The 23043-nt window shown below is 44.0% G+C and overlaps 1 protein-coding gene and 1 long non-coding RNA gene across 49 annotated transcripts in view; one reads left to right on the forward strand and one right to left on the reverse strand.

Moving 5' to 3' along the window:
* Positions 1 to 23043, forward strand: part of LOC149122665 (uncharacterized) — a 52933-nt gene that overhangs the window by 18758 nt on the left and 11132 nt on the right. The gene's annotated exons all lie outside the window — the stretch shown is intronic.
* Positions 1 to 23043, reverse strand: part of CELF2 (CUGBP Elav-like family member 2) — a 939267-nt gene that overhangs the window by 4436 nt on the left and 911788 nt on the right. For 9 of the 48 annotated variants that reach the window (XM_070055735.2, XM_070055741.2, XM_017347663.4 and 6 more), the window contains 4 exons: positions 16616 to 16747; positions 8823 to 9002; positions 4434 to 4577; positions 849 to 1020 (listed from right to left, as the gene is read on the reverse strand). In XM_070055735.2, coding sequence (XP_069911836.1) covers positions 893 to 1020; positions 4434 to 4577; positions 8823 to 9002; positions 16616 to 16747 — 584 coding nt within the window. In that variant the 3' untranslated portion in view covers positions 849 to 892. Of the gene's footprint in view, positions 1021 to 4433; positions 4578 to 8822; positions 9021 to 16615; positions 16748 to 23043 lie in introns of all 48 variants that reach the window. The other 39 variants (XM_070055747.2, XM_070055736.2, XM_017347665.4 and 36 more) reach the window with 9 other exon arrangements.

The following is a 23043-nucleotide window of genomic DNA, read 5'->3' on the forward strand; positions in this document are numbered from 1 at the left end:
TAACAATAGGCAATAAATAACTTCCATTATTTCTGAGGCAGTAAAAATTTTGTATAAAAATAGAAATGCTTTTTTTACAAATAAAATTTACAGGCCTGTGGCTTTCTTTTTATTTATGTATTTATGTATTTATTTATTATTATTAAATTTATCTTTCAAGAAACATCAAGTATTTTCACTCATTTTTATTTTATTTTTAAACCCTGTAGCTTTAAGAAACAGATCTCTAAATCTTTTTTTTTACATTAATCCTTTCTAAAAACTAAAAACAATAACAAAATAGACAACCAGTGTAATAATCTGACCAATAAATGTCATTTTGAACCCTAAAATAAGATCCTACTTATAAAATGAACCGATGTAGTGGAAGGACGTTTGTGTTGTTTTAAGTGCTTCTCCTGGCTTCTCCCTCTTGCTAGGCCACCGAGTGAACCTCTACCTGCTGGGGCCCTTGGAGGGGCGGGTTCTCCAGGCAGTGCTCCTGGGGCACCAGTGGTTTCAGAGTTAGAATTGCACATTAGCATGTGTTTGCCTTTCAAATTCTCAAGATGTCATGTATTTATGTGTATGTTTTTCTTTAAAACAAAAATGAAAACAAAAATTTTAGAAAAGGTAAAAGGAGATTCAAATTGCAAAACAAATAGAGAATACAGTGGCACAACTGGAGGAGGAATTGACTTGATAGAAACAAGGTAGCCCAAGTTTTAAATATGGCAAACTGTGGGGGGGGGGTAGGGAAAATGGAGGCCTTATTGTAAAAATAACCGTCTCTCTTGGTCAAAGTTGGCAATGTGGTCCTCCTCTCCTCTGCCTTCCCTGTTGAGAACAGGCTGGCTCGTGGGACTTACCCTAAGAAAGCTAAAATAAGAGCAGGGAGCCTCTGGGGTTAGGATCAGTAAGGTTTGCTGTCGTTTTTGGAGCGCTTCAGCTGCACCTTCAAGCGTTTCATGCCGATCTGAAAGCCATTCATAGCCTGTATAGCAGCTTGTGCAGAGACTGGATTGTCGTAGCTAACAAAACCTGGAAAACACAAAGGGCAGGAGGGAGGGAGTCAGGATGGAGAGGAGGCAGAGCAGGGAAGGGGCACCAGGGCTTTCAGGGATGGCTGGCACCGCGTAGCCGCCAAGTGCTAGCGAGCAGGTGCCAATCCCACGGCCTTAATTTATTTGCACTCAGTTTCTTATTGCTGTGAATGTACAGGGCATGGTTTTGGGGCCACATTGGAAATGCCCACTGAGCAGCAGTGAAAAAGCTGGTTGGACTAGGTAGCATCAGGTAGAACAAAACCTTTCTCCAGAAAACCGAATTCTCAAACTTAAGTGTTTCTGAGTGAATTTAGTTTTCTTGTCAAATCTGGTTGTGGTTTACATCCTTTAGAAACCTGGTGAAGAGAACCCCAGGTAGATAAATCAGCGCTACTCATAAAAGCAGCAGTGTTTATTGTTGCATGGCTTGAAGGGCCGCCCGCAGCTTCACATGTCCCTGGAAGGCAGGAGACCTAAGGGAAGGGCTAGATACCGGCATGGGTTCTGCCAAGGAACCTGTCTCTCATTCCCATTCTGCATGCCTCTGCAGACACACAGCCTGGGTCTGGCTACAACGGGATGGGTCAGGAAGTCTAGAATGAATGACTTATCCTTGGTTTTCAACAGGGAAACTCTAGTTCTTTTCCCTTAATTTCTATTTTCAAAGCTCCAGTAAATTCATCAGATAGGAAATTGCTATGCTGTTATCTCCCAAAGTCTTGGGAATAGTCTCAATGGCTCAGGGCTTAACACACATCTCAGTAGGGTTTCTAGTATCTTTCTCTGCACCAGCCACCACCGCTACCAGAAAGTTTTGAAAAATAACCAGTGATGCTCTACAAAGACCAGAAACAGAATTCCAATGATCTAGTTTGTTCTAGCACGGGTGGGTAAGGCAGGGCAGAGGTGTAAGTAAAGCTCTGGCTAATGCTGATGCAAGTGGTGAGCTTGTATAATACCTACTTCCTTCTGGTGTTGAAAGGAAGCTGTATGGTCCAGATTTGAGTCCTGAACACATCAGCTATACTAAGTGTCTCCATCTGTCTACTGTTACAGTTAGATCTAAAGAAAAAATAGCTTTATCAAGTAGAGGAAGAAAAGCACATAAATGTACTTCCAGCAGAGTTCTCTCCTCAGCTGGTTAAGAGTGGGCATACAGCATAAGGTAGGAAAACTACATGGACAGGCTATATTGAAGAATTGTCATTTAAATTTGTATTAAAGCTAATACCCAGTAAGTGTGATTTTCAATTCAAGATGTTTGCCCTGGCTTCACTGTCTCCTTTCCATCTGTTTTTTTTCTTCTATCTGATTAAAAAAAAATTATTTGAAAGGCATAGTGAGAGAGAGAGAGAGCGAGCGAGCATGCAAGCTGTCTTCCATCTGCTCGTTCACTCTGCACATGGCTGCAACAGCTGGGTCTGGGTCAGGCTGAAGCCAGGAGCTGGGAACTCCATCTTAGGCTCCCACATGAGTGGCAGGGACCCAAGTTCTTGCTGCCTTCCCAGGTGCATTAGCAGGGCGCTGGTCTGGAAGCAGAGCAGCCGAGGACGTGAACAAGCACTCTACAAATGCCGGTGGCTGTTGCAAGCAGTGGCTTAACCTGCTGTGCCACAACACCAGGCACTCCCTCAGGGTCTTTATGTGCAGAAGGAGCAGGATGATTCACGAATGGAAATGGGGTCAAAAGATGGATAATGAGACCCAGCTAAGAGGTATGAATGGCAGAATGGGATACCTCCTTAGGAGTAGCACCTCAGCAAACTGGGGGCCCTGAGAAATCAGGTGTGCGAAAGCTTTAAATACAAAATGAAAACACAGTCCATGGTGATAAATACTTGGCTGCTGCTACTTCCTAGCCTGCACTATGTGAACACACTGGTTAAGTAGTTTGTGGACTGATATAATCTCCTTAAGCCAGTAAATATTTTCTGACATCAAACAACAAAGTGCAATCCCTTTGCAGTCTTCAAATAAGCCTCGAACACTGTTTAGCTATGAGAAACAGGAAAGTCTGCCTCCACGCTTTGTGCAGGGAAGCCTCCCGAAAGTTAGCTCATGCGCCAACATACACACATCCTCTATAACCATTTAATTTCCATTTCGCTCTCTCATGAACCATTACAAAGGGGTTTACATAGTTGCCGTGGCAGCAGCAGTGTAATGGGTTCAGGCTGACAGCCTTTCCACCAGGGTGAAAACAGCGACTTTAAATGGTTGACACACTAATTCCCCTAACAGCAGAGGCTTCAGCCCTTCTGGGGTGATGGCACAGAAATGAGAAAGATGTTATGATAATGCAGTTTCAGGAGCCAAACGTTCTGTTTGGATTGTTTACCTGTTACTAGTCAGCCAAATGGCAAATTTTAGTTTTTTGGCAATTTGAGAACCACCCTACCTTTGCTGTTTTTCTTTCTAATATGTAATTCCGTGTGTTCTCTCTGGCCCGTGTCTGCTGCATTTTGTTTTATGCTGTCGTTACTACCCACTCCCAACATGAATTAAATTACAGGACGGATCAAAGCAAATGTGCTGGCTCACGGTGAGCCAGAGCTTGCTGAGTAATAGAGACACTAACTGTCCTCACCTCTTCACTGCTTTGGAGGCAAAAGGGCTTGAACAATAAGGACTGCATGTAGGGATTGTTACCTTCCTGGGGTATCCATTTGTGTATGCTTGCACACAATGCAGTGGTGGGGGGGCAAGGAAGACCAGGCACAGCAACCTTGTGCACCGAGAGACACCTGCACTCTCCTGTGCCCCATAGCCGTTCGTGCAGCCCCTGCCCATCCTAGAAGCCCAGGTTATGGCCTTTGAATGCAGTGTTCCAAGTAACCACGGGACTGCTCAGCCACCCAGCCTGTGCAGGCAGTGAGAAACATCCTTGCTTGTGCATGTATGCATACTTAGGAAAGGGTGTGTAAGGCAGACCGTGCCCTGTACAGTGTGTGCCCACAACCCAAGCGTCTGAGTCAAGACTACACATGCAGGGGTAAAGAATTCTATTCTCTATCAGGAGGACCTAGACTACAGTCTGTTAACTGTATTTCCATCTGATAGTAGACTCTGATGCAATCTGTGGGGCTTCTAGAAATGGCTATTGCTCAATAATGAAAGATTATTAGGCAAATGTACTCAGGCACTTTAATAGTAGAGTAAAAATATTACCTAATGTATGGGCATATAGTTTAATTCCTCAGATGCTTCCTTTTTATGTAGCCATTCCCCTTTTTGCGATTCAGTAACTTTATTCAAGTCTGCTTACAGGCATCTGGAGAAAGCAGAAAACACCCCCACAAAGGGAAGGCCCTGTCTGACTCTGAGAGTATTTGTCATTCACATTTTCCTTCTGATGACTCCTCATTTAGGAACCTATTACAATATTCTAGCTTGGTTTCTTTTGCATACCAAAGCACTTGCTCAGATTGGTCTGTTTGTCAATGAAGACTTTAGCAGAGATAACATTTCCAAAAGGCATGAACATCTGCAGAATGTCCTGGTCTCCAAACTCCTGTGGAAGATGGTAAATAAAGAGGTTTGCCCCTTCTGGACCTAAAGAGGAAAAAAAAATCAGAGTAAGGTATCCCTGGAATCTTTGTTCCCACAGCCTCTTAGGAATTCTCTAACAGCAGGGAGGCTAAGTAATCACCTTTCTCTTACTCTAAAAGAGGATAAGTGTCAGGTGCTGGTCTTTGAGGAAAGTGCTCATTCTTCCAACTGGCCTGATTTCCAAAGAAATAGTGGCTGTTTTCCCTGATGGTGTTGTGTGGTCCCACGTACTTACTGCCATGTGAGCATACATCTGAGTCTCCTCTTCATGGGGAGTGAAGGTAGGAGCAGCATACGGGCAGAGACTCGAGGCTGGGTTTTTCCTGGGTGCCCATGGTTTCTCTCACAGGCACACTGGCTCTCAGGGAAGACAGTGCTGCGTGCATTTTAAGCAGATTGCAGCAACTGAGAATAATGGTTGCAGTATCAGTGCTGCTTAGCTTTCTCGATCCTTTTACCTAGTTATCCAGCCAGTTGCAATTTGTCAACTCTCTTAACACAGTCTAATAATCAGAATCTTTACTAGAAGTGACTTGCAACAAGCCGGTGTAGGCGGAAAAAAAAGGTAGCTGGAGTCTCAGCCCTTTGATGGGAATCACAGCACTGGTGACTAGGCTTGGAAATGAAGGCAGTGGATGTAGAAGGACAGAGGTAAGCCAGTTTCCTCACCTTTACCTATCCTGTCCCAAGCAGGTCTCAGGAAGTAGATGGAGAAGGGAAGCCCTTCTTCATGATACTGGTTGTAGAGATAAGCTCGCTTTGAGTGCCTCTCCTAAACTTGCTGTGGAGCTATGTGAGGGCTATCTGAAAGCTACCAGAAGCAGTGGTGGGGGCAGGAACCTAAGTGAGCAGGGTGGAGAATGAGAGCTGGATGCCTCTTGGACATTCCAGGTGTGGTATCCAAGAAGGGAGCCCACAGGACTGGTGAAGAAACTGCTTCAGTTGGGTCACAGATCTTCCACTGGCATTTACAGGAGAGGAACCAGACCTGCCTGTCCCACTTGGAAGTGCCAGGGGACAGGGTATCTATGTGTATGGGGTAAAGAAAAATAACATGGAGATAAAAAAGAATTTAGTAAGATAAATGGGTAAACAGATTTGCAAATAAATACAAAACAAGTTTCTTCTGCTGCCACAAAATAAATAGTAAAAGAAAAAAAGTGTCCTAACAAATGAGACTGTGCACAAGGAAGATTACTTCCTTACGTATCAGTGTGTCTGCATGACTAGATCGCTGTGCTCTGTTGCTCGCAGTTTCTATGGACATATACATACTTCCAGCAGGGAGGCAGGCTGCGTTTTACAGGGGTATCACTACAGGCCTCAGATCCCCAAATATTTTTTGGTTAAAAAAATCACAATTTAGTATGAACAGATACCCAAACATGGGCAACAGATGTTCTTAGTGCCCCTGTGCCATGCAAACCCTCTGCAAATGTATGGTAGCACCAGGTTTAATGTTCCTTCTAAATCAAAGGTGCAAGTGCACAAATGAGGATTAATGGGACCCAGTGTGAACTGTGAGGTACATCTTACCTCCTGCAGCCTGGGGAGAAAATACAATTTTAGTGCTGAGGATAGATTACTGGGTATGCCTGAATAATCCTGCATTCTAGAGTATATTCATAGAGAGACCAAGAAAAGAAGGAGACAGAGCAACAAACCCAAGGAGGCTTTGTCTTTCTGCTCATCATTTTCCTAGGAAAAAAACACCCAAAGCTTCCCCTGGTGTAGTGTACCCTACTCCCCTTTATCTCCACCAAGAAACAGTGGGTTTTGGCAAACTGTCAAATTTTCTAATATTAAACAGAGAAAAGGATGATTTCACATGGAAAACCTCCCTTGTATGTAACCAGGAGGAAAGACAGCAATCGGAAAGAAAACAGATTCTACCCTCCATTTCCATCTGTATATCTTCCTTTACCTGTTTCTAAGAGTGGCAAAAATTTGTTCATAAATCACCCTCTTGTATGATTTCTTCTAGTGCATGTGACTTTAACTGGTGAGTTATGTGTGTTAGATGAGTTTGTTGGTCCCAGGTGTTTGTGGAGTGTTCATGTTTTGTATTGCACACAGAGCACTTGACCCTTGACCCTGGCATTAAGCACTAGGAGCATTTGTGGGAACAAAGCTGTATAGGACCCACTGTGCCTCCTTGGGTTTCAGGAGACCCTAACCACCTGTGTCAGTATGACAGTATGGCAGTGGGTACTTGAGAATGGCAAGGAAGGTGATTAATTGTCCTGGGTTTAGGTCTGTAGGGATTTCATGACCCTTCACACGATTTAGTGGGAGTAAAATGAAAACCATTTCTTTACAAAGCCAGACTTGGCTCATTCTCCTATGGGGTAAAAATACACCAGGGTACATGACTAGATATGTGAAGCTGACTTTCGCCTGTCTTTAGTGAAGTACAGAACTGTCAAGTAGAAAATCTATTTAGTATTGGAATTCATTACATTTCCCTCCTCCCAGTATAATATACCATTTTATATTTTATTTTACTTAAACTAAGTTTAAATTTCATATTAACTGAGTAAGAAGAGAACAGAAGAGAGGGATGAAAATGATTAGAAACAAAACAGAACAAAACCTACCAACCAAAAGCGGTCCAAAATCCTAAAACCATGCTACTGGTGGTCCAAATAGCTAAATTAAAAGCATCAGGAGTCGGCCAGAGTCAGTTCAACCCTGCAGAGGTGATTGCTCCAGCAGCAACCCCTAAGACTCAAGGCAAGGAACTCAGGGTGGCGGGCTAAGGTAAAGCTCTTTTAGAAAAACACTGTTTTAGGGCCCAAATAGTGTGCTTACGCCACTGAATTTGTATGTTTTGAGTGACTGGCATTTTCTCAGTGACACAGGTTATACATAATGCAGTTTGCTGTGAGGCCTTGGTAGCTAGATGATGGAGCAAGGACTGACTGTCTCCAGATGCATAAACAGGCCAGCTGGGCCCTGTGTGAGGACAGCCTTGTCTTACAGCGTCCCGCCTCCCACCCTTATTTGTCATCACAGGAGGCAGACCCCCAGGCAGACCAACTGAAATTGAGGCTTTTCTTTGGGAAGAGGTGGTGTTGATGTTGACTCCCTTCACACTCCTGGTAAACCACAGGTGTCTGAACAGTTGTGCAGTTTAAAAAGTCTACCGTAGCAGTGACAGCTGAGAGTAAAGAGAAAGTCAAAATAATGAAAAATAACTTTCATATATGAGGGTACTTCAAAAACATGGCAGAGAAATGCACTTAAAAGATATGTACACTTCCAATGAAATTTTTGAAGCCCCTGGTAGCTTTGGTTTTTAATGATCCCCATGTTATTTAGAAAAAGAAACCTTTTCCTTTTTAAAAATTAAACACATGAGTGTCTTTTAAGCCACATCCCCTTAAAACTCACAGCTTCACAAGGTAACACTGCTGTTTCTGATAGAACACCATGCATAAAGTCAGTATTCAGGCAAAAGCAGTTTGGGGATGGGCAGAAGGAAAAAAATTTCCACATTCTAAATAAGTCAGAAAATAAGTATTTTGCTTTAAAGCAGCCTCAATTAAGAAGAAGTCAAAAGGAAGAATGACAGACTGTCCTTATTTGGACTAGCTCATTAACCATTTTATAATTAGCTCTAATGTATTCTTAGCATTAACTTCCTAAAGTTGATTCTGCCTTTCTGGCAGAGAAGCAAAGCAATCAATCACTTACTTGCCTCCCCAGAAGACCCCCAATTAAACAAAGACCAAGTCAATCCTACCCGTGGATTTTATTATTAACCCGAGACCCATCACCTATGAAGAGGCAGCCACACAATTATCATGGGTATGTGGTCTCCAAAACACCTGGGAAATGCAGGCGCGACAGAGAGATACAGAGGCCTGCATTGATTTTCCCCTTCCATTAATGAGGCGGCTGTGTATAAGGGGAGAAACTGATGGTCCATGATGATGTGGGGGAGGGAGGTACCTGTCATTTTTTGATGGCAGCAGCTAATAAGTCATTGTGTATAAGTGCACAATGGCTGAGAACTTCAAATTAAGAGAACAATGCAAAAATAAAGGATAAGAAACAGCAAATATTGAAATGAACGGCTTAGGCTTGTCAGATTTTTTTTTTTTAAACATGAATACTGAAATAAAACAATTGCTTTCTCTTACAACACTGGTTCAATATAATTTCTTCTAAAGTGTCCTACAGGCAAATACTGCCCATTGGGCTGGCCACAGTAGGCCCTATCCTGGGGTGAGGGCACGCACATACCTTCCTTCTGGCTACCCGCAGCGCTCTGCTGTTGCAGCAAGCTCTGGCTGTACAGAGTGGGCAGTGCGGCTGCCGCATACTGCTGAATTCCTGAGTAGGCCTGGGTGAGGGCGTCCATGGTGCCAGCCGTGCCATTCGTCAAGCCTGTGGCGCCAAGTCCTCCATTGAGAGCCGCCATACCTGAGAGCATTTGAGCAACTTTACAAAAAACCCAACAATAGAGAAGAGAAATAGCACTTATTCATTAGTGCTTTCCAAAGGAAGTTAGAGAATCATTTGACACAAGTACAACAGCAAGTGCATGCAGCTAGCACACCAATTAAGCCAACAGGAAATTAAAAACGAAACCATGAAGAAATAAATCATAATAATGGAGAAAAAAAAGACCTAAGCAATGATAACCCTTACTCCCTAGGCCAGTGATCAGAACTCACTGAGGCACTACAGGTGGACAATACATCTTTGTTCCATGCAATGTGCTACTGGCAAGTACTGCTGTTATCTTTTGAAATAAAAGCATTCTGCTTCTTAGTGCTTACAAGCATGATAGAGAAAAAGAAAACAGTAGTGGCAGAGGCCTATATCATCTGTACATTTAGATCCGTTTACTGGGCTCTTTGAGGAGCCTTGGGATGGCTCAAGGGGTTGAGGAAAAAAGGATAAACCTTTTTTTTTTTTTTTTTTTTTTTGACAGGCAGAGTGGACAGTGAGAGAGAGAGACAGAGAGAAAGGTCTTCCTTTGCCGTTGGTTCACCCTCCAATGGCCGCCGCGGCCAGCGCGCTGCGGCCGGCACACCGCGCTGATCCGATGGCAGGAGCCAGGAGCCAGGTGCTTTTCCTGGTCTCCCATGGGGTGCAGGGCCCAAGCACCTGGGCCATCCTCCACTGCACTCCCTGGCCACAGCAGAGAGCTGGCCTGGAAGAGGGGCAACTGGGACAGAATCCGGCGCCCCGACCGGGACTAGAACCCAGTGTGCCGGCGCCGCTAGGCGGAGGATTAGCCTAGTGAGCCGCGGCGCCCAGGATAAACCTTTTTTTTCCTGAAGCTGTCTGAGGAGGAAATGGCCGAGTTCACAGTCCAGTGAACTGGCTCTCCTGTTACCAGTCTTTCCTCAGCAGCTGAAGGATGTTGTCAGGGACAAGGGCCTGAGGAGTGAATGGACAGCCTAGGAGGACTGAGGCACAAGAACACGGACCCATCATACAGCTCCAGAGAGCTGAGCCGCGTCGTCACCTAGCCGAGGCTAGAGAGGGAGTGATGGCGTTTTCAGCAGCAAATGGTTATGGGGTGTGCCCGTGCACACACAGCACATTCATCAGTTCCCCGGCACCTGGGGTCTCTGCCAGTGAGTTTCATGTCGTGTGTAACTGAAGTGACAGTGTGACTGACTGTAAGCTGGACCTCCGCGTGAACTCATGTGAACTGGATGTCGGCCAGAATGCTTTTTTGCTGTTTTTCTGTGTGTCCTGGCTGCTCTTTTGCTCTATTATGCTTGCTGACTGTATCACATTTTCCTGAGTACTGACTCAAAACAAGCAGTTTATAGTGTTAGCTTTCAGATGAACTCAGGAAATGGAAGCGCTGACATCAGAATTGCCTTTGGTTCCTTTATGATTAAGAATCTGGAGGAGGGGTGAGCACTGGAGTGCAGCAGGTTGGGCCACTGCTTGCGATGCCTGCATCCCATGCCGGAGTACAGGTTAAGTCCTGGCTACTTCACTTCAAATCCAGCTCCCTGCTGATACCCCTAGGAAGCAGTGGATGATTGTTCAAGTACTTGAGTTCCTGCCACCCTTGTGGGTGACCTGGATGGAGTTCCAGGCTCCTGCCTTCCACCTCACTTGGCACTGGTTGTTTCGACCATTTGGGGAGTGAATCAGAGGATAGAAGCGTGCACGTGCTCTCTCTCACTTGCTGTCTGCCTTTCAAATAAATCATTCAGAAATGTTTTTAGAAGTAGATCTCCCACCCCCCCAAAAAAAGAACTTGCTGAAAACATTAATGCAAATTTTGATGACATTAGGGCTGTTGGTTAGAGATATTAAAATAGCAAGGATGGCTAACAAAGAATTTGGTAAGAAGTCCTAAGACTAGGGTGCTGAGAAATTATACAGAGGAATCAAACAACAGGATCCCCTTAACACTTCTATCAATGTTACTGCTTGCCATCCATAGGAAGCAGCAGGGGGGAGTGTCCTATGCTCTGTGCCTTTGCCAGCTTCATCTCATAGACTGAAAGGACAGCATGTGACACACGCACTGGACCATGGCTTAACAGTAGAGGACTCAGGTCTGGAATTCCTGCCGTGGGACTTGAGGTAACTGAACTACACCTTGGGGGTGGTTCCAAGTACATTCTCAGTGCAGAGAGAGGGGGAATGGATAGTCTGTGAGGTTGTGTTTTAGCCTCTTGAGAAATGAAGTGATTTCAAGCAAAGTACAAACTCAGCTGAGAGGTGTTGGCCAGCAGAGGTCCTGCTGGATCTGCTTCAAGTTTCCTGTTATGAAGGAGTCTTTTTTTTTTTTTTTTTTTTTTTTTTGGGTCACACAAATAAACATGGTTAAAAGCTTAGAAATAGTTTGTCCTCCTAATTACGCTGAACAGCCCCACAGACACTAACTAATCACATTTACCTCAGTGACTCTTTGCCTCCCTCTATCCCTATAATTGTTATGGCTGCTGAAGGACTGGGGAGCAATTTCCCTTTTCTCTATTTGATCTTATTTCATCCTCACCTCCCGGTACTTGTGTGATGCACAGAAACATCTGTTTCTTTTCTGGGAGAGGTGAGAGGCGGCTGTAAAGCCAGGCAGCACTGCTAAGTTCCCTTGGTTTCAATTTCGTCAGGCTGTTAACAGGTGACTACAGATCTAGCTGCTCAGGTCATGGCCTCAGTTCTCGGGAATTCAGATGCTGTGTGAGGAAATTCTAGCAGGAAAACGAGTGGTAACCTGCCACTGCATTTATCCCCTAGGGCCTGTGGTTCTAGGTGCACATGTGGGCCCCCAGGGCCATTCGCAGTTCAGCTGCTGCCTGACAATTATGGGCTGAAGACAGACGCTCCACGCTACTGAGAGGCCTCCCACTCGAGGGCAGGGACGGGAGCATCACATGTCCCCAGCACCTTGTCAGAGGGAGGGGCTTGGAGTCTCCAGGCCCTGCTACACAGGGTGCACAGGAGTGCCTGCCCGTGACTCGAAGCCTTCACGGCTTTGTTCCCCAGAGGGCCAGACAAGGCAGCTTCACTGCAGTGCTCACTGGCTCTCCTAACTCCTTTCCCTTCTGGTGTATGGCCGTTTTTTTAAACTGTCCAGGTCAGGAGAATTATCTATTTCAAATTTTTTTTTTTTTTTGGCAAAAAGGGGAAAGTTTTCTTTTTTTGCCTTTAAATACACAAGCAGGATAAAGTTAATGCTCGTCAATACTAGAGGGACAGTAGAGTCCTTGTAAGATTGATAGCTGTACCAGGTGACATTCCAGCCACATCCTGCACCTCAGTGTGGATCTGAGTTAAAGGGTTCTCCTTGTATCTGTTTCTTACAGGCTGGGAGGTAGTCCTGGCTGGCCTTAATCTGCCTGGGGCAGGGGAGGCACCAAGTGGATGAGGTGTAGATGCTGGAGGGGCCTGTGCAGGTGAGAGGGGAAAGTGTGCCTTCTCCATCACAGAGCTTGCCTCCTCCATGGTTATAAATACCACCTCTGTGAGCAAAACTAAGAAGTACATTAAGAATATTTTAAACCAAAACTATCTTGTAAAATCTGGGGAGTTAATGTTTGCAAATCCAGGGTAGAATAGGTAACTGATAACACAGTAGAGTTTGATGAACCAATAGGAATATTCCAAATTTTGAGATGAGTTCCTGTGAGCTACCAGATGTTACTCAGTTAAATAATTAACCCTAGTTGGGGCTGGCACTCTGGTGTAGTGGGTAAAAGCCTGCAGTGCCAGCATCCTTATGGGCACTGGTTCAAGACCTGGCTGCTGCACCTCCGATCCAGTGCCCTGCTATGGCCTGGGAAAGCAGTGGAAGATGGCACAAGTGTTTGGGCCCCTGTTCCTGTGTGGGAGACCCAGAAGAAGCTCCTGGCTTTTGGCTTCAGATCAGCTCTGCTCCTGCCATTGGGGAGTGAACCAGCAGATGGAAGACCTCTGTCTCTATCTCTGCCTTTCAAATAAATAAGTCTTTAAGAAAAAATATAACCTTAGTCAACTCAGCTGCTGGAGCTAATATAGAAGCAGGAATCTGAAGAAAGCCAAGTTGAATAAAATACTTCCACTTAAAAGAACTGTACTGTGAAAGGACCAAATGATCAACCCTTTCCTCCCAGTTCATCTACATTCCTATGCATACTATATAGATGAGGAAGGCTGGAAAGAAATGACAGGTGTGGCAGACCTTCACAAGGAAGGCCTCTGTAACTGGCTGTCTGTATAATTGTGCAGTCTGACTTTACACTCAGTTGCTCTCCAGAGGTGCTCAACTCAAAATTCCAAGGAGCTGTGGGGTTAGTGAATAAATCTGTTAGAATGACATAAAAGGACACACTTAAAAAAAATGAGCATGGACATATTTTTGTGGCCACAATTGAGATGGTACTGAAAAGTAGAATCACAGGCAGAGTACCATATGCACACTACCTTTATCCACAAGCAAGCTAGTCTGCGAGATTTTGTACCAAATAAAAAAAGAAAAAGTGAGGAGTGACTTAATATATTCTTAAAGATTGGTAAGTTATTTACTGAGGTGAATTTTCCTTTGTACAGAGGAGATACATCCTTCCAAGCTATTTCTCTACCATACATAAGTAGTTGAGGGGCAGGCATTGAGCCTAGCAGGCAAAACACCTGCATCTCATTTTCAAGTCCATGGGTTCGATGCTTGGCTCCCTGCTCTGCAGCAGTGAGGGCTCAACCAGGTGGGTCCTTGCCACCCACGCGCGAGACCTGGATTGCCATCCTGGCAGTTACCATTGGATGGGAATGTTCTTTCTCTTAATAAATACATACATAAAAAGTTCGTAAATAAGTTTCACCAAGCATGCTGTTGGTAATATTCAAACAATTACAACTTTAAGTACTAGATGCTAAGCAGTTTGGAAGAATAACGTGATTTAAGCAAGGAAAAAGAAAATGCCATTTGACATACATTTAAGCATGGAAAATTGAGTATAGACTCCTGGGTGAACATAGCTGCAAAAAGTATTTCTTCATCTCTGTTAAGATATTAATTTATGAAACATGCTCAGGGAGCTCTCAACTAATCCAGAAGTGAAAACCCTGGTGGTAAATTACTCATGGTCCTTCGTCTGATTTACCCTGAGGACACTGTGCTGTTTTCTAGCCCCTGTATTCATCAAGTAAAAGGGAAGAAAAAGGATATTAAACCCAAACAGTTTATTTTAGCTGCTTGTCCATTAACTTCAAACTGCCCTTCACAAAGGTGTAGGGCCCCCTCATAGAAAAGAGGGTAAAATTCAGGCTGAATTATCCATCTACTTTTTTGCTGAATACTTTGTTCATGGAAGAGTTGTCTTCCAGAATACCCTCAAGGTAGCGAGAAATGGTTCCTGGTACAGATATAGCAATGGTTTAGAAGTTGGTGGCCACTGAAAAGCTGACTCTGTCCAAGTAACCAGTTCTTGGTTACCTTCTTTGAGAACTATCCAGTAGAACCAGTAGCAGTATCCTAGAATATTCCATCCTAGAAGGTTTTCTCTTTATCTAATTTGAGACAAATCGCAAATATTAGCTCCCAGTCAGTGTTCAGACTGTAAAGTAGCTCTTCATTAGTAACACATATCAAATCAGAAGGAATGTATTTTTGTTTGAGCAGAATTTTGGTAAACACTGTCTGTTAGTTGTTTTTTGAAGCCGGAAATATTTGTAATTTCCCACAAACTAAACATACCTCTGTTAACAGCAAGGAATTAAAAAAATGTAAGCCTGTTGTCCTTGCCAGAAGCAAACTTCGTATAACACAAAACCCCACGGAAAACCAGCTGCTGTTTCCCTGCCCTGTAACAGAGTCCCTGTCCAGTCCTCACTCTAAGGATGGGTACCGCCCAGCGACGCACAACAGAGGGAGGTGGGAGGAGCAGGACACAGACAAGAGGACACACACGCAGCAGTCATGAGCACGTGCTGAGGAGGACAACCATTCCCACTGGCCTGTTACTCTGCAGACCAAGGACAGGCAGGCGATCAAATCAAAGTCCTTGTTTGAGGGGAACTAGGTCCTGGGGCAAGAGAAGCAGCATGAGGGGACGTGTGCGAGCACACCCATCCTCAACCTAGGTGGAGGCAGTGGGCTGGTGCTTCTGCAGGACAGGGTCAGAGAGAGGAGCTGCACCGGGAGTCAGGGCAGTAAGGCTCCTACTTGGCTGCTGCAAAAGGGAAAAGCTGGAGGCAGTTTGAACGGGAATAAAACATCCTGGCTGGCATACAGGCCCCACTTCATGTCCTAAAGGCTAATTAGGAATCATATTTGCAAGAAAAATATTTTTCTTTCCCTATGGTCAGGTAAAACTCAGTGCAAGTTTTTGTTTTAGATCATCTGAATAAAAAGACTTAACAAAATCTGAAAATTTCCTACTTCTAAACATATGATTTATTTTCTTACCCAGATTATAAAAGTCCATCTTTATTTGGGTGAATTTTCACGATCTTTTTTTACCAACTAAATTCCAAGATTCTTTTTGAATTACTGTACTGTTTTTGCTTTGAAAACAGATACTAATAACCCCTTTAAAACAGCTAACTTAGGCAATCATGGGTTAAAAATCAAGGACCCCTTTATTAAACATAAAAATGGAGGTTGCCTGGGCTATATGATAGGTAACTTGAGACCCCACTGAGAACCTCTGTTGGCTGTCATGGACCTGCTGGGCTTGGCTACTCTCAGGCAGTGGGATGGGGGAAGAGCGAATGGAGGGACAAATTAGGTGTCCTCTCTGGGCTAGGGGTCATAGTCTCCACTGCAGGAAACCCATACCTAAGCATGAGTCTAACATGTGACTTACCCTGTAGCATGGTTACTTTTCTCTACACAGAGCTAAAATGACAGGCATGGGTTTGCTACGTAGAATAGAACCCAGAGTTCTTTGCATTTCAGAACCAAGTGTACTTAGAATTTCTAAGCTGTCTGCCTTAAGCCTCTCTGAACCAGCCACAGTAAGATGATGCTCCTCTGAACTGCTACAGCACAAGCCATGGCTGTGGGTGTTAATACGGATTCTAGATGATTCCACTTCCAGCAGTGGCTCCTCTCCACCAAGTTGCATTTCTTTCTTTCCAAGGACCTTATTTGCTTCTCTATAATTGTCATGGGTCTTTGGCTGTTAGAGCTAGAGGACGGCTTTTACCAAGTGATCCAGAGCTTTCAGCTGGCCACTCTGAAGCCCAGGGAGGGAGCAGTGATTCACCTGCGCTCCTCCAGGTGCCTGGCTGCACTCCTGCTTCCTGACTTGCAGTCTATTCATTTTTCTGTTACAACACCCTGCCTCACAGAACGGCACCCAACTTAAACAAACTGAACTCCTCGAAACCTGAAAACAACTGTCTGTCGCAGAGAGTACACATCCTACGTACTGCAAAGCATCTGGGATGCTGAGTGCTGGAATTTTTTTTTTTTTTGAGACAAAATGTGGCTAGCTTTTGCATATCAAAGCATGTGCTCCTCCATCCCAAGTTTTAGTTCTCCCCATTGTACATCCTTTTTAGGTCATTTCTGGCTGACCATTTTCTGTGGAGAATTTGGGGGAAGGCTGTCCACCAGAGCAGCAAATACTCACTGTTTATGGTACCTGCTAGTGCGTTAATATTATTCAATCCAACAGTGGCTCCAGCCAATCCTTGCAGAGTCCCAAGAGAGGTCAGAGAATTCATGGCTGCACCAGCAGTGGAGTTAGGGGTTGAAGCAGCCACTGGAAAACAAGAGGAGAAGGGAGAGAGGGAGAGAGCACAAGATGAGTGAACGCCGACTGGATTGTAACGTAACCTGTCAGCACAGCAGATGGAGCCAGGTCGTCACTTAATCACCGGAAGTCCGTGAGCCTCACTTGTGTTTTTGGTGAGAGACATGTGGCACTGTACTTGTGGGAATTCTGACAATCAGATTTGGTGATTAAAGAAGTCATCATGGCTGTGTTTTTGCAAATACAGCAAATATGCTCATTGCTGACTAATTAGTAGTGGGGTGGTTTGTGAATGGGGGAGTCTATCCTGCTGGACAATCCCTCATTCGTCCTACTTTAGGAAACAGTCCTCTAGGGTTCCTTTCTTACCCACGCTAAGAAATTACTGGAGCAGAAAGAGGGCAGAGTTAGGGGAGTAAAATGGCATTTTCTCAATGAAGTCTTGAAGGGAAAAAAAAAAGCACCTTCCTGAGTTTGACGGGAAACTTCTATACCCAGATGGTGGTGGTAAGACAGAGGGTTAAGTGATATGAGATAAAACATTTGGGTACAAACCATTTCCTTCCCTTATTTTTTTTTAAACAATAGTTTTATTGACAAACCATAAAACTGAGCCCTTTAAAATACACAGTTCCGTGGTGTTTAGTATGTTCGCAGAGTTGTACAGCCTTCACCACTAGTTAAAATAAGCATTTTTGTCACCTCCAAAACAAACTGCTACCCATTAGTATTCACATTCCATTTTTTCATCCCCTTCAACACTAGCAAGCATTAATCTACTTTCTAGGTTTGCCTCCTCCGGATGTGTCCTATCAATGGAATCGTACAGTAGGTGAGATTTCCTGACTGGGTTCTCACTGAGCATACTGCTGTCAAGGGTCACCCAGGCTGGGGCCTGCAGCAGTACTTCATTCCTTCTGACTGCCGAGCAGCACTGCGTTAAACGGGATCACATTGCATTTTGTTTATTTGTTAGCTGTGGACATTTGTTATGAATAATGATGTTAAGAACATTTGTGCCCAAGTTTCTGTGTGGACATTTGTTTTCGATTATCTTCAGTATATTCTCTTGAGGACTGCAGTTGCTGGATCCAGTGACACATCTGTATTTAATATTTTTGAGGAAGTGCTCAACTGTTTTCCAAGGTGTTCGTATTCCTTTCTCCCCTTTGTACTTTGCCTAACATTTACTATAGCTTCACAGTCTGCTAACCTCTCTCATGGGCGCTATCTGACTCTGTCTTGATGACGGAGGAAAAGGCTAAACTTAATTCTGACCACTGCTAAAAGCAGCACCTGGTGCACTTTAACTGTAACATCCTGCGTGTGTGACCTCCCTTCCCACCCAGGACAGCCAGGAATCTCATCTGTCCTCCTGGGGTGCTCTTGTGCAGGTGAAGCCCTGCTTCCAGGGGTAACACAGCAGTGACCATGCTGTCCCGTACCGGGATGAGGCCAAATCAGATTCCTAAAAAATTAACTCCCCACTCTATCACATAACTCTTTATATATGACATCAGCTTCTGCTGTCTCATTTTGTGTTCTTTTTAAAAGAAAATTCTATATAATAAAGTCAACATTTCTAATCCTACTGTATTTTTAAATTTTGAAACACACATAAAAGTGGAGACAGTAACATGGCAGTCCTAGAAACTCACATCCAGATTCTAAAACATACAAGAACCAACTCCTTTTCTCTCCAAATGAATTTTTCAGCAAATGTCAGCTCTTACATCATTTCACTCCTACATAATACACAGTTCTAAAAATTGTGGACGTTTTAAAATTTCAAAGCCACTGTATGTATAATAAAATTGGCATTAATTCTTTGGCTTCATTATTTGATAATATGTTACTTAGAATTTTCTTCATCTGTGTTCTTGAATAAATGTGGTTTTTATTTTTTCCTTCTTTTACTGTCCTTTGTTTTGCTATTGACTCCATAAAATGACGAGAAGAGTGTTCCTGTTTTTTTTCTTCTTATCCAGAACTGCATGAGTTTGTAACTACTTGTAACATAAATGGTAGAACTTGTCAATAAAAACTGGACGTTTCATGGGATAATTCTCAAATACTGATTACACTGGATAAATAGAATTATATACATTTTCTTTTTACTCTTGAAAGGGTTTATTAGGTTATTGCTTTCTAGGAATTTGAATACTTTAATGTTTCAAATATGTATCAGTGTAAAGCTATTAATACTCAAAAAATTTAAAAAATTTGGAACAATTACATTTAAGACTCATTTTTAAATTTATTTTGAAAGAGAGAGGGAGAGGCAGAGAGCAATCTTCCATTTGCTGGTTCACTCCCCAAATGGCCACAATGGCCAGGCCAAAGCCAGGAGCCACAAGCTTCTTCCAGGTCTCCCACATGGGTAGCAGGGGTCCAAAGCACTTGGGCCATTCTCTGCTGCTTTTCCCAGCCAGGAGAAGCTCTTGGCTTCAGAACAGCCCAGCTCCAGCCATTGTAGCCATTTGGGGATGAACCAGCAGATGGAAGATCTCTCTCTCTGCCTCTCAAATAAATCTTTAAAAAAAATTTTGTCATTTCAATTCCATTTTGCTCTTCTAATAATGCATATTTATTGTTTACATATTGCCAAAAAAACTGTAATATCCTTTATTTTTACTCTCTGCAACAGCAATTAGAGGAACTTAGAATATGTTAACTCAGAAAAGCACCTTCCTAAATCAAGTGTGCTGTATTCATGTTGTCATACATTTTTGTTGAGGCCTGGTTTTTCTGTTTTATACATTGATATATTTAACATTTATTTGCATTTATCCACATAGTTACTGCTGCCTGTGCTTATGATTTCTTTTTTCTTCCATCTGGGATTAGTTACTCTAGCTTGAAGTATTTCCAGTAGGGTGATGGTCTCTTGGTAAAAAAGTCTCTCAGCTTTTGTTTGCAGGAAAATGACATCCTTATTTTGTCCTCCCTCCTGAAATCCATGTTTGCTGGCTGTCCCAGGTTGACCATTTATTTCAGCGCATTTTACTGCCCTCTCGCTTCTGCAACGATGACAGGGACTGGTATGTCTAAATGTGTTCCCTTGAGGGTTGTTGCCTCCTCCCTTCTTTGGCTGTTTTAAAGATCTTCTACTTGTCTTTGGTGCCCTGTGTATTTTGCTGTGGCATATCTAACTATGGATTTATTTTCATTTTCCCTGCTTGGAATTTATTAGGCTCCCTGAATATGTGGATTCTTTTTGGATGGGGGAGGGGTTGTCTTTTTTCAATTCTGGGAAGTTCTCAGTCATAAACTGTTCTTACATTTCCTTTTCCCCATTTTCTTTCTAGTTTCTCTCAGATTTCCAGTAGCATTAGGAGACTGTTAGATGTGTTTCCATATTACTTACCCCTCATTTCCCTATTATGCATAATCTCCATAAATTTGTCTCTCAGCTCACCAAATTCTCTCCATTTTTTTTTAAAAGATTTATTTATGTATTTGAAAGGCAGAGTTATCAGAGAGAGGGAGACCTTTCATCCACTGGTTCCCTCTCCAAATGGTCATAGCGACCGGAGCTGGGCTGGTCAGAAGCCAGAAGCCAGAAGCCAGAAGCCAAGGGCTTTTTTCCGATTTCCCACATGGGTGCAGGGGCCCAAGCACTTGGATCATGTTCTGCTGCTTTCCCAGGCACATTAACAGGGAACTGGATTGGAAGTGGGGCAGCTGGGACATGAACTGGCTGTCTATATGGGATGCTGGCATTGCAGGCAGCAGCTTTACCTGCTACACCACAACGCCAGCCCCTCCTGGGTTGTATTTAATGAGCTATTAAAATTACATACTCGTTGGCGGGTGCCGCGGCTCACTAGGCTAATCCTCCGCCTAGTGAGGCACCCCGGGTTCTAGTCCTGGTTGGGGCGCCGGATTCTGTCCTGGTTGCTCTTCCGGTCCAGCTCTCTGCTGTGGCCCGGGAAGGCAGTGGAGGATGGCCCAAGTGCTTGGGCCCTGCACCCGCACGGGAGACTAGGAGGAAGCACCTGGCTCCTGACTTCGGATTGGTGCAGCGCACTGGCTATAGCAGCCGTTTGGGGGGTGAACTAATGGAAGGAAGACCTTTCTCTCTGTCTAATTCTGCCTGTCAAGGAAAAAAAAAAAAAAAGAAATTACATACTCATGGGGCCGGTGCTGTGGTGGTGCAGGTAAAGCCGCCACCTGCAGTACTGGCATCCCATATGGGCACCAGTTCAAGTCCTGGTTGCTCCTCTTATGATCTATCTCTCTGCTTTGACCTGGGAAAGCAGTAGAAGGTGACCCAAGTGCTTAGGCCTCTGCAACTGCATTGGAGACCTGGAAGAAGCTCCTGGCTGTGGCTTCAGATAGGCTCAGCTCTGGCTGTTGCAGCCTTTTCGGGAGTGAACCAAACAGATGGAAGATTTCTCTCTGCCTCTGCCTCTCTGTAACTCTTTCAAATAAATAAATAATCTTTTTTTTTTTTTTTTTTGACAGGCAGAGTGGACAGTGAGAGAGAGAGAGGCAGAGAGAAAGGTCTTCCTTTGCCGTTGGTTCACCCTCCAATGGCCGCCGCGGCCGGCGCGCTGCGGCCGGCGCACCGCGGCCGGCGCACCGCGCTGATCCGATGGCAGGAGCCAGGAGCCAGGTGCTTTTCCTGGTCTCCCATGGGGTGCAGGGCCCAAGCACCTGGGCCATCCTCCACTGCACTCCCTGGCCACAGCAGAGAGCTGGCCTGGAAGAGGAGCAACCGGGACAGAATCTGGCGCCCCAACCGGGACTAGAACCCGGTGTGCCAGCGCCGCTAGGCAGAGGATTAGCCTAGTGAGCCGCGGCGCCGGCCTAAATAAATAATCTTTAAAAAATTTACATACTAAGTTTTACCTTTTCATTATATTTTAGCAATCTTTGGTTATTTTTATCCATATAAAAGGCAGAGAGACAGAGAGACACAGAATTTTTATCCACTTGTTTACTCTGCAAATGCCCACAAAAACTGGGGCTGCACAAGGCCAAAGCCAGGAGCCTGGAACAAAATCTGGATTGCCCACATGGGTGGCAATTTGAGAACTTGACCAATCAGCTGCTGCCTCCCAAGGTGTGCATTGATAGGAAGCTAGCTAGAATGAGGAGCAGAGGCAGGACTGTCACCCAGGCACTCTAAAAAGGGATGCGAGTAATGCCAATCAGTGTATTAACTACTGTGCCATACACCGGCCTCTGATCATTTTAATAGTCACCTCCCATTTTCCACATCTTTTAAATTTCTGTAAGCATAGTAGTTGCACTTCCTTTCTCTTATGTATTAGTAACTCCAGTCTCTGAGTTTTTTTTTTTTTTTGTATTTAAGTGATTTTAGGATATTATATTAAATTCCTAGTTTTTTTTTGGGAATAAGAGAGGGAAGAGATGTATAATTTGGGACATGCTCAAGCTGACTTGCCCCAAATGGTAGAGTTAGAAACATACCAGGGGATTCCAATTCAATCCCATCAAGGTGGCATGTACCAATGCCATCTCACTAGTCCAAGTGATCAATTTCAGTTCACAATTGATCATAATGAAAGGACTAAGAGTCAAAGGGAGCACATAAACAAGTCTAGTACCTGCTAACACTAACCGATAGAATAAATGAAGGGGAGAGTGATCCAACATGGGAAGTGAGATACTCAGCAGACTCATAGAATGGTGGATGTCCTAAATAGCACTCTGGCCTCAGAATCAGCCCTAAAGGCATTCGGATCTGGCTGAAAAGCCCATGAGAGTATTTCAGGCATGGAAAGCCAAGACACTCTGGCAAAAAGATCTCTGCGAGTGAGATCCCAGTGGAAAGAACAGGTCTTCAAAGAAGGAGGTACCTTTCTCTGAAGGGAGGAGAGAACCTCCACTTTGACTATGACCTTGTCTAAACAAGATAAGAGTCGGAGAACTCAAGGGGCTTCCATAGCCTTGGAAACTCATGACTGGTGCATAGGGAGATTACTGATGCCATAAACAGGAGTGTCAATTTGTAAAGTCAACAACAGGAGTCACTGTGCACTTACTCCTCATGTAGGATCTCTGTCCTTAATGTGCTGTACATTGAGGCTTAATGCTATAACGAGTACTCAAACAGTATATTTCACTTTGTGTTTCTATGGGGGTGCAAACTGTTGAAATCTTTACTTAATGTATACTAAACTGATCTTCTGTAAAAAAAAAAAAAAAGAAATTATCAATTCCCAACTTGACTCTCACTGGGATTAAACATGACAATAGGTCTGATCTCATCATCATTTAAAAAAAAATCATCTATTATTTTTCACTTTATGTTTCTATGTGGGAGCAAACTGTTG

Source organism: Oryctolagus cuniculus, chromosome 13 (genome assembly GCF_051225735.1).
Source record: "Oryctolagus cuniculus isolate XC-2025 breed Fujian yellow rabbit chromosome 13, ASM5122573v1, whole genome shotgun sequence".
NCBI lineage: Eukaryota > Metazoa > Chordata > Mammalia > Lagomorpha > Leporidae > Oryctolagus > Oryctolagus cuniculus.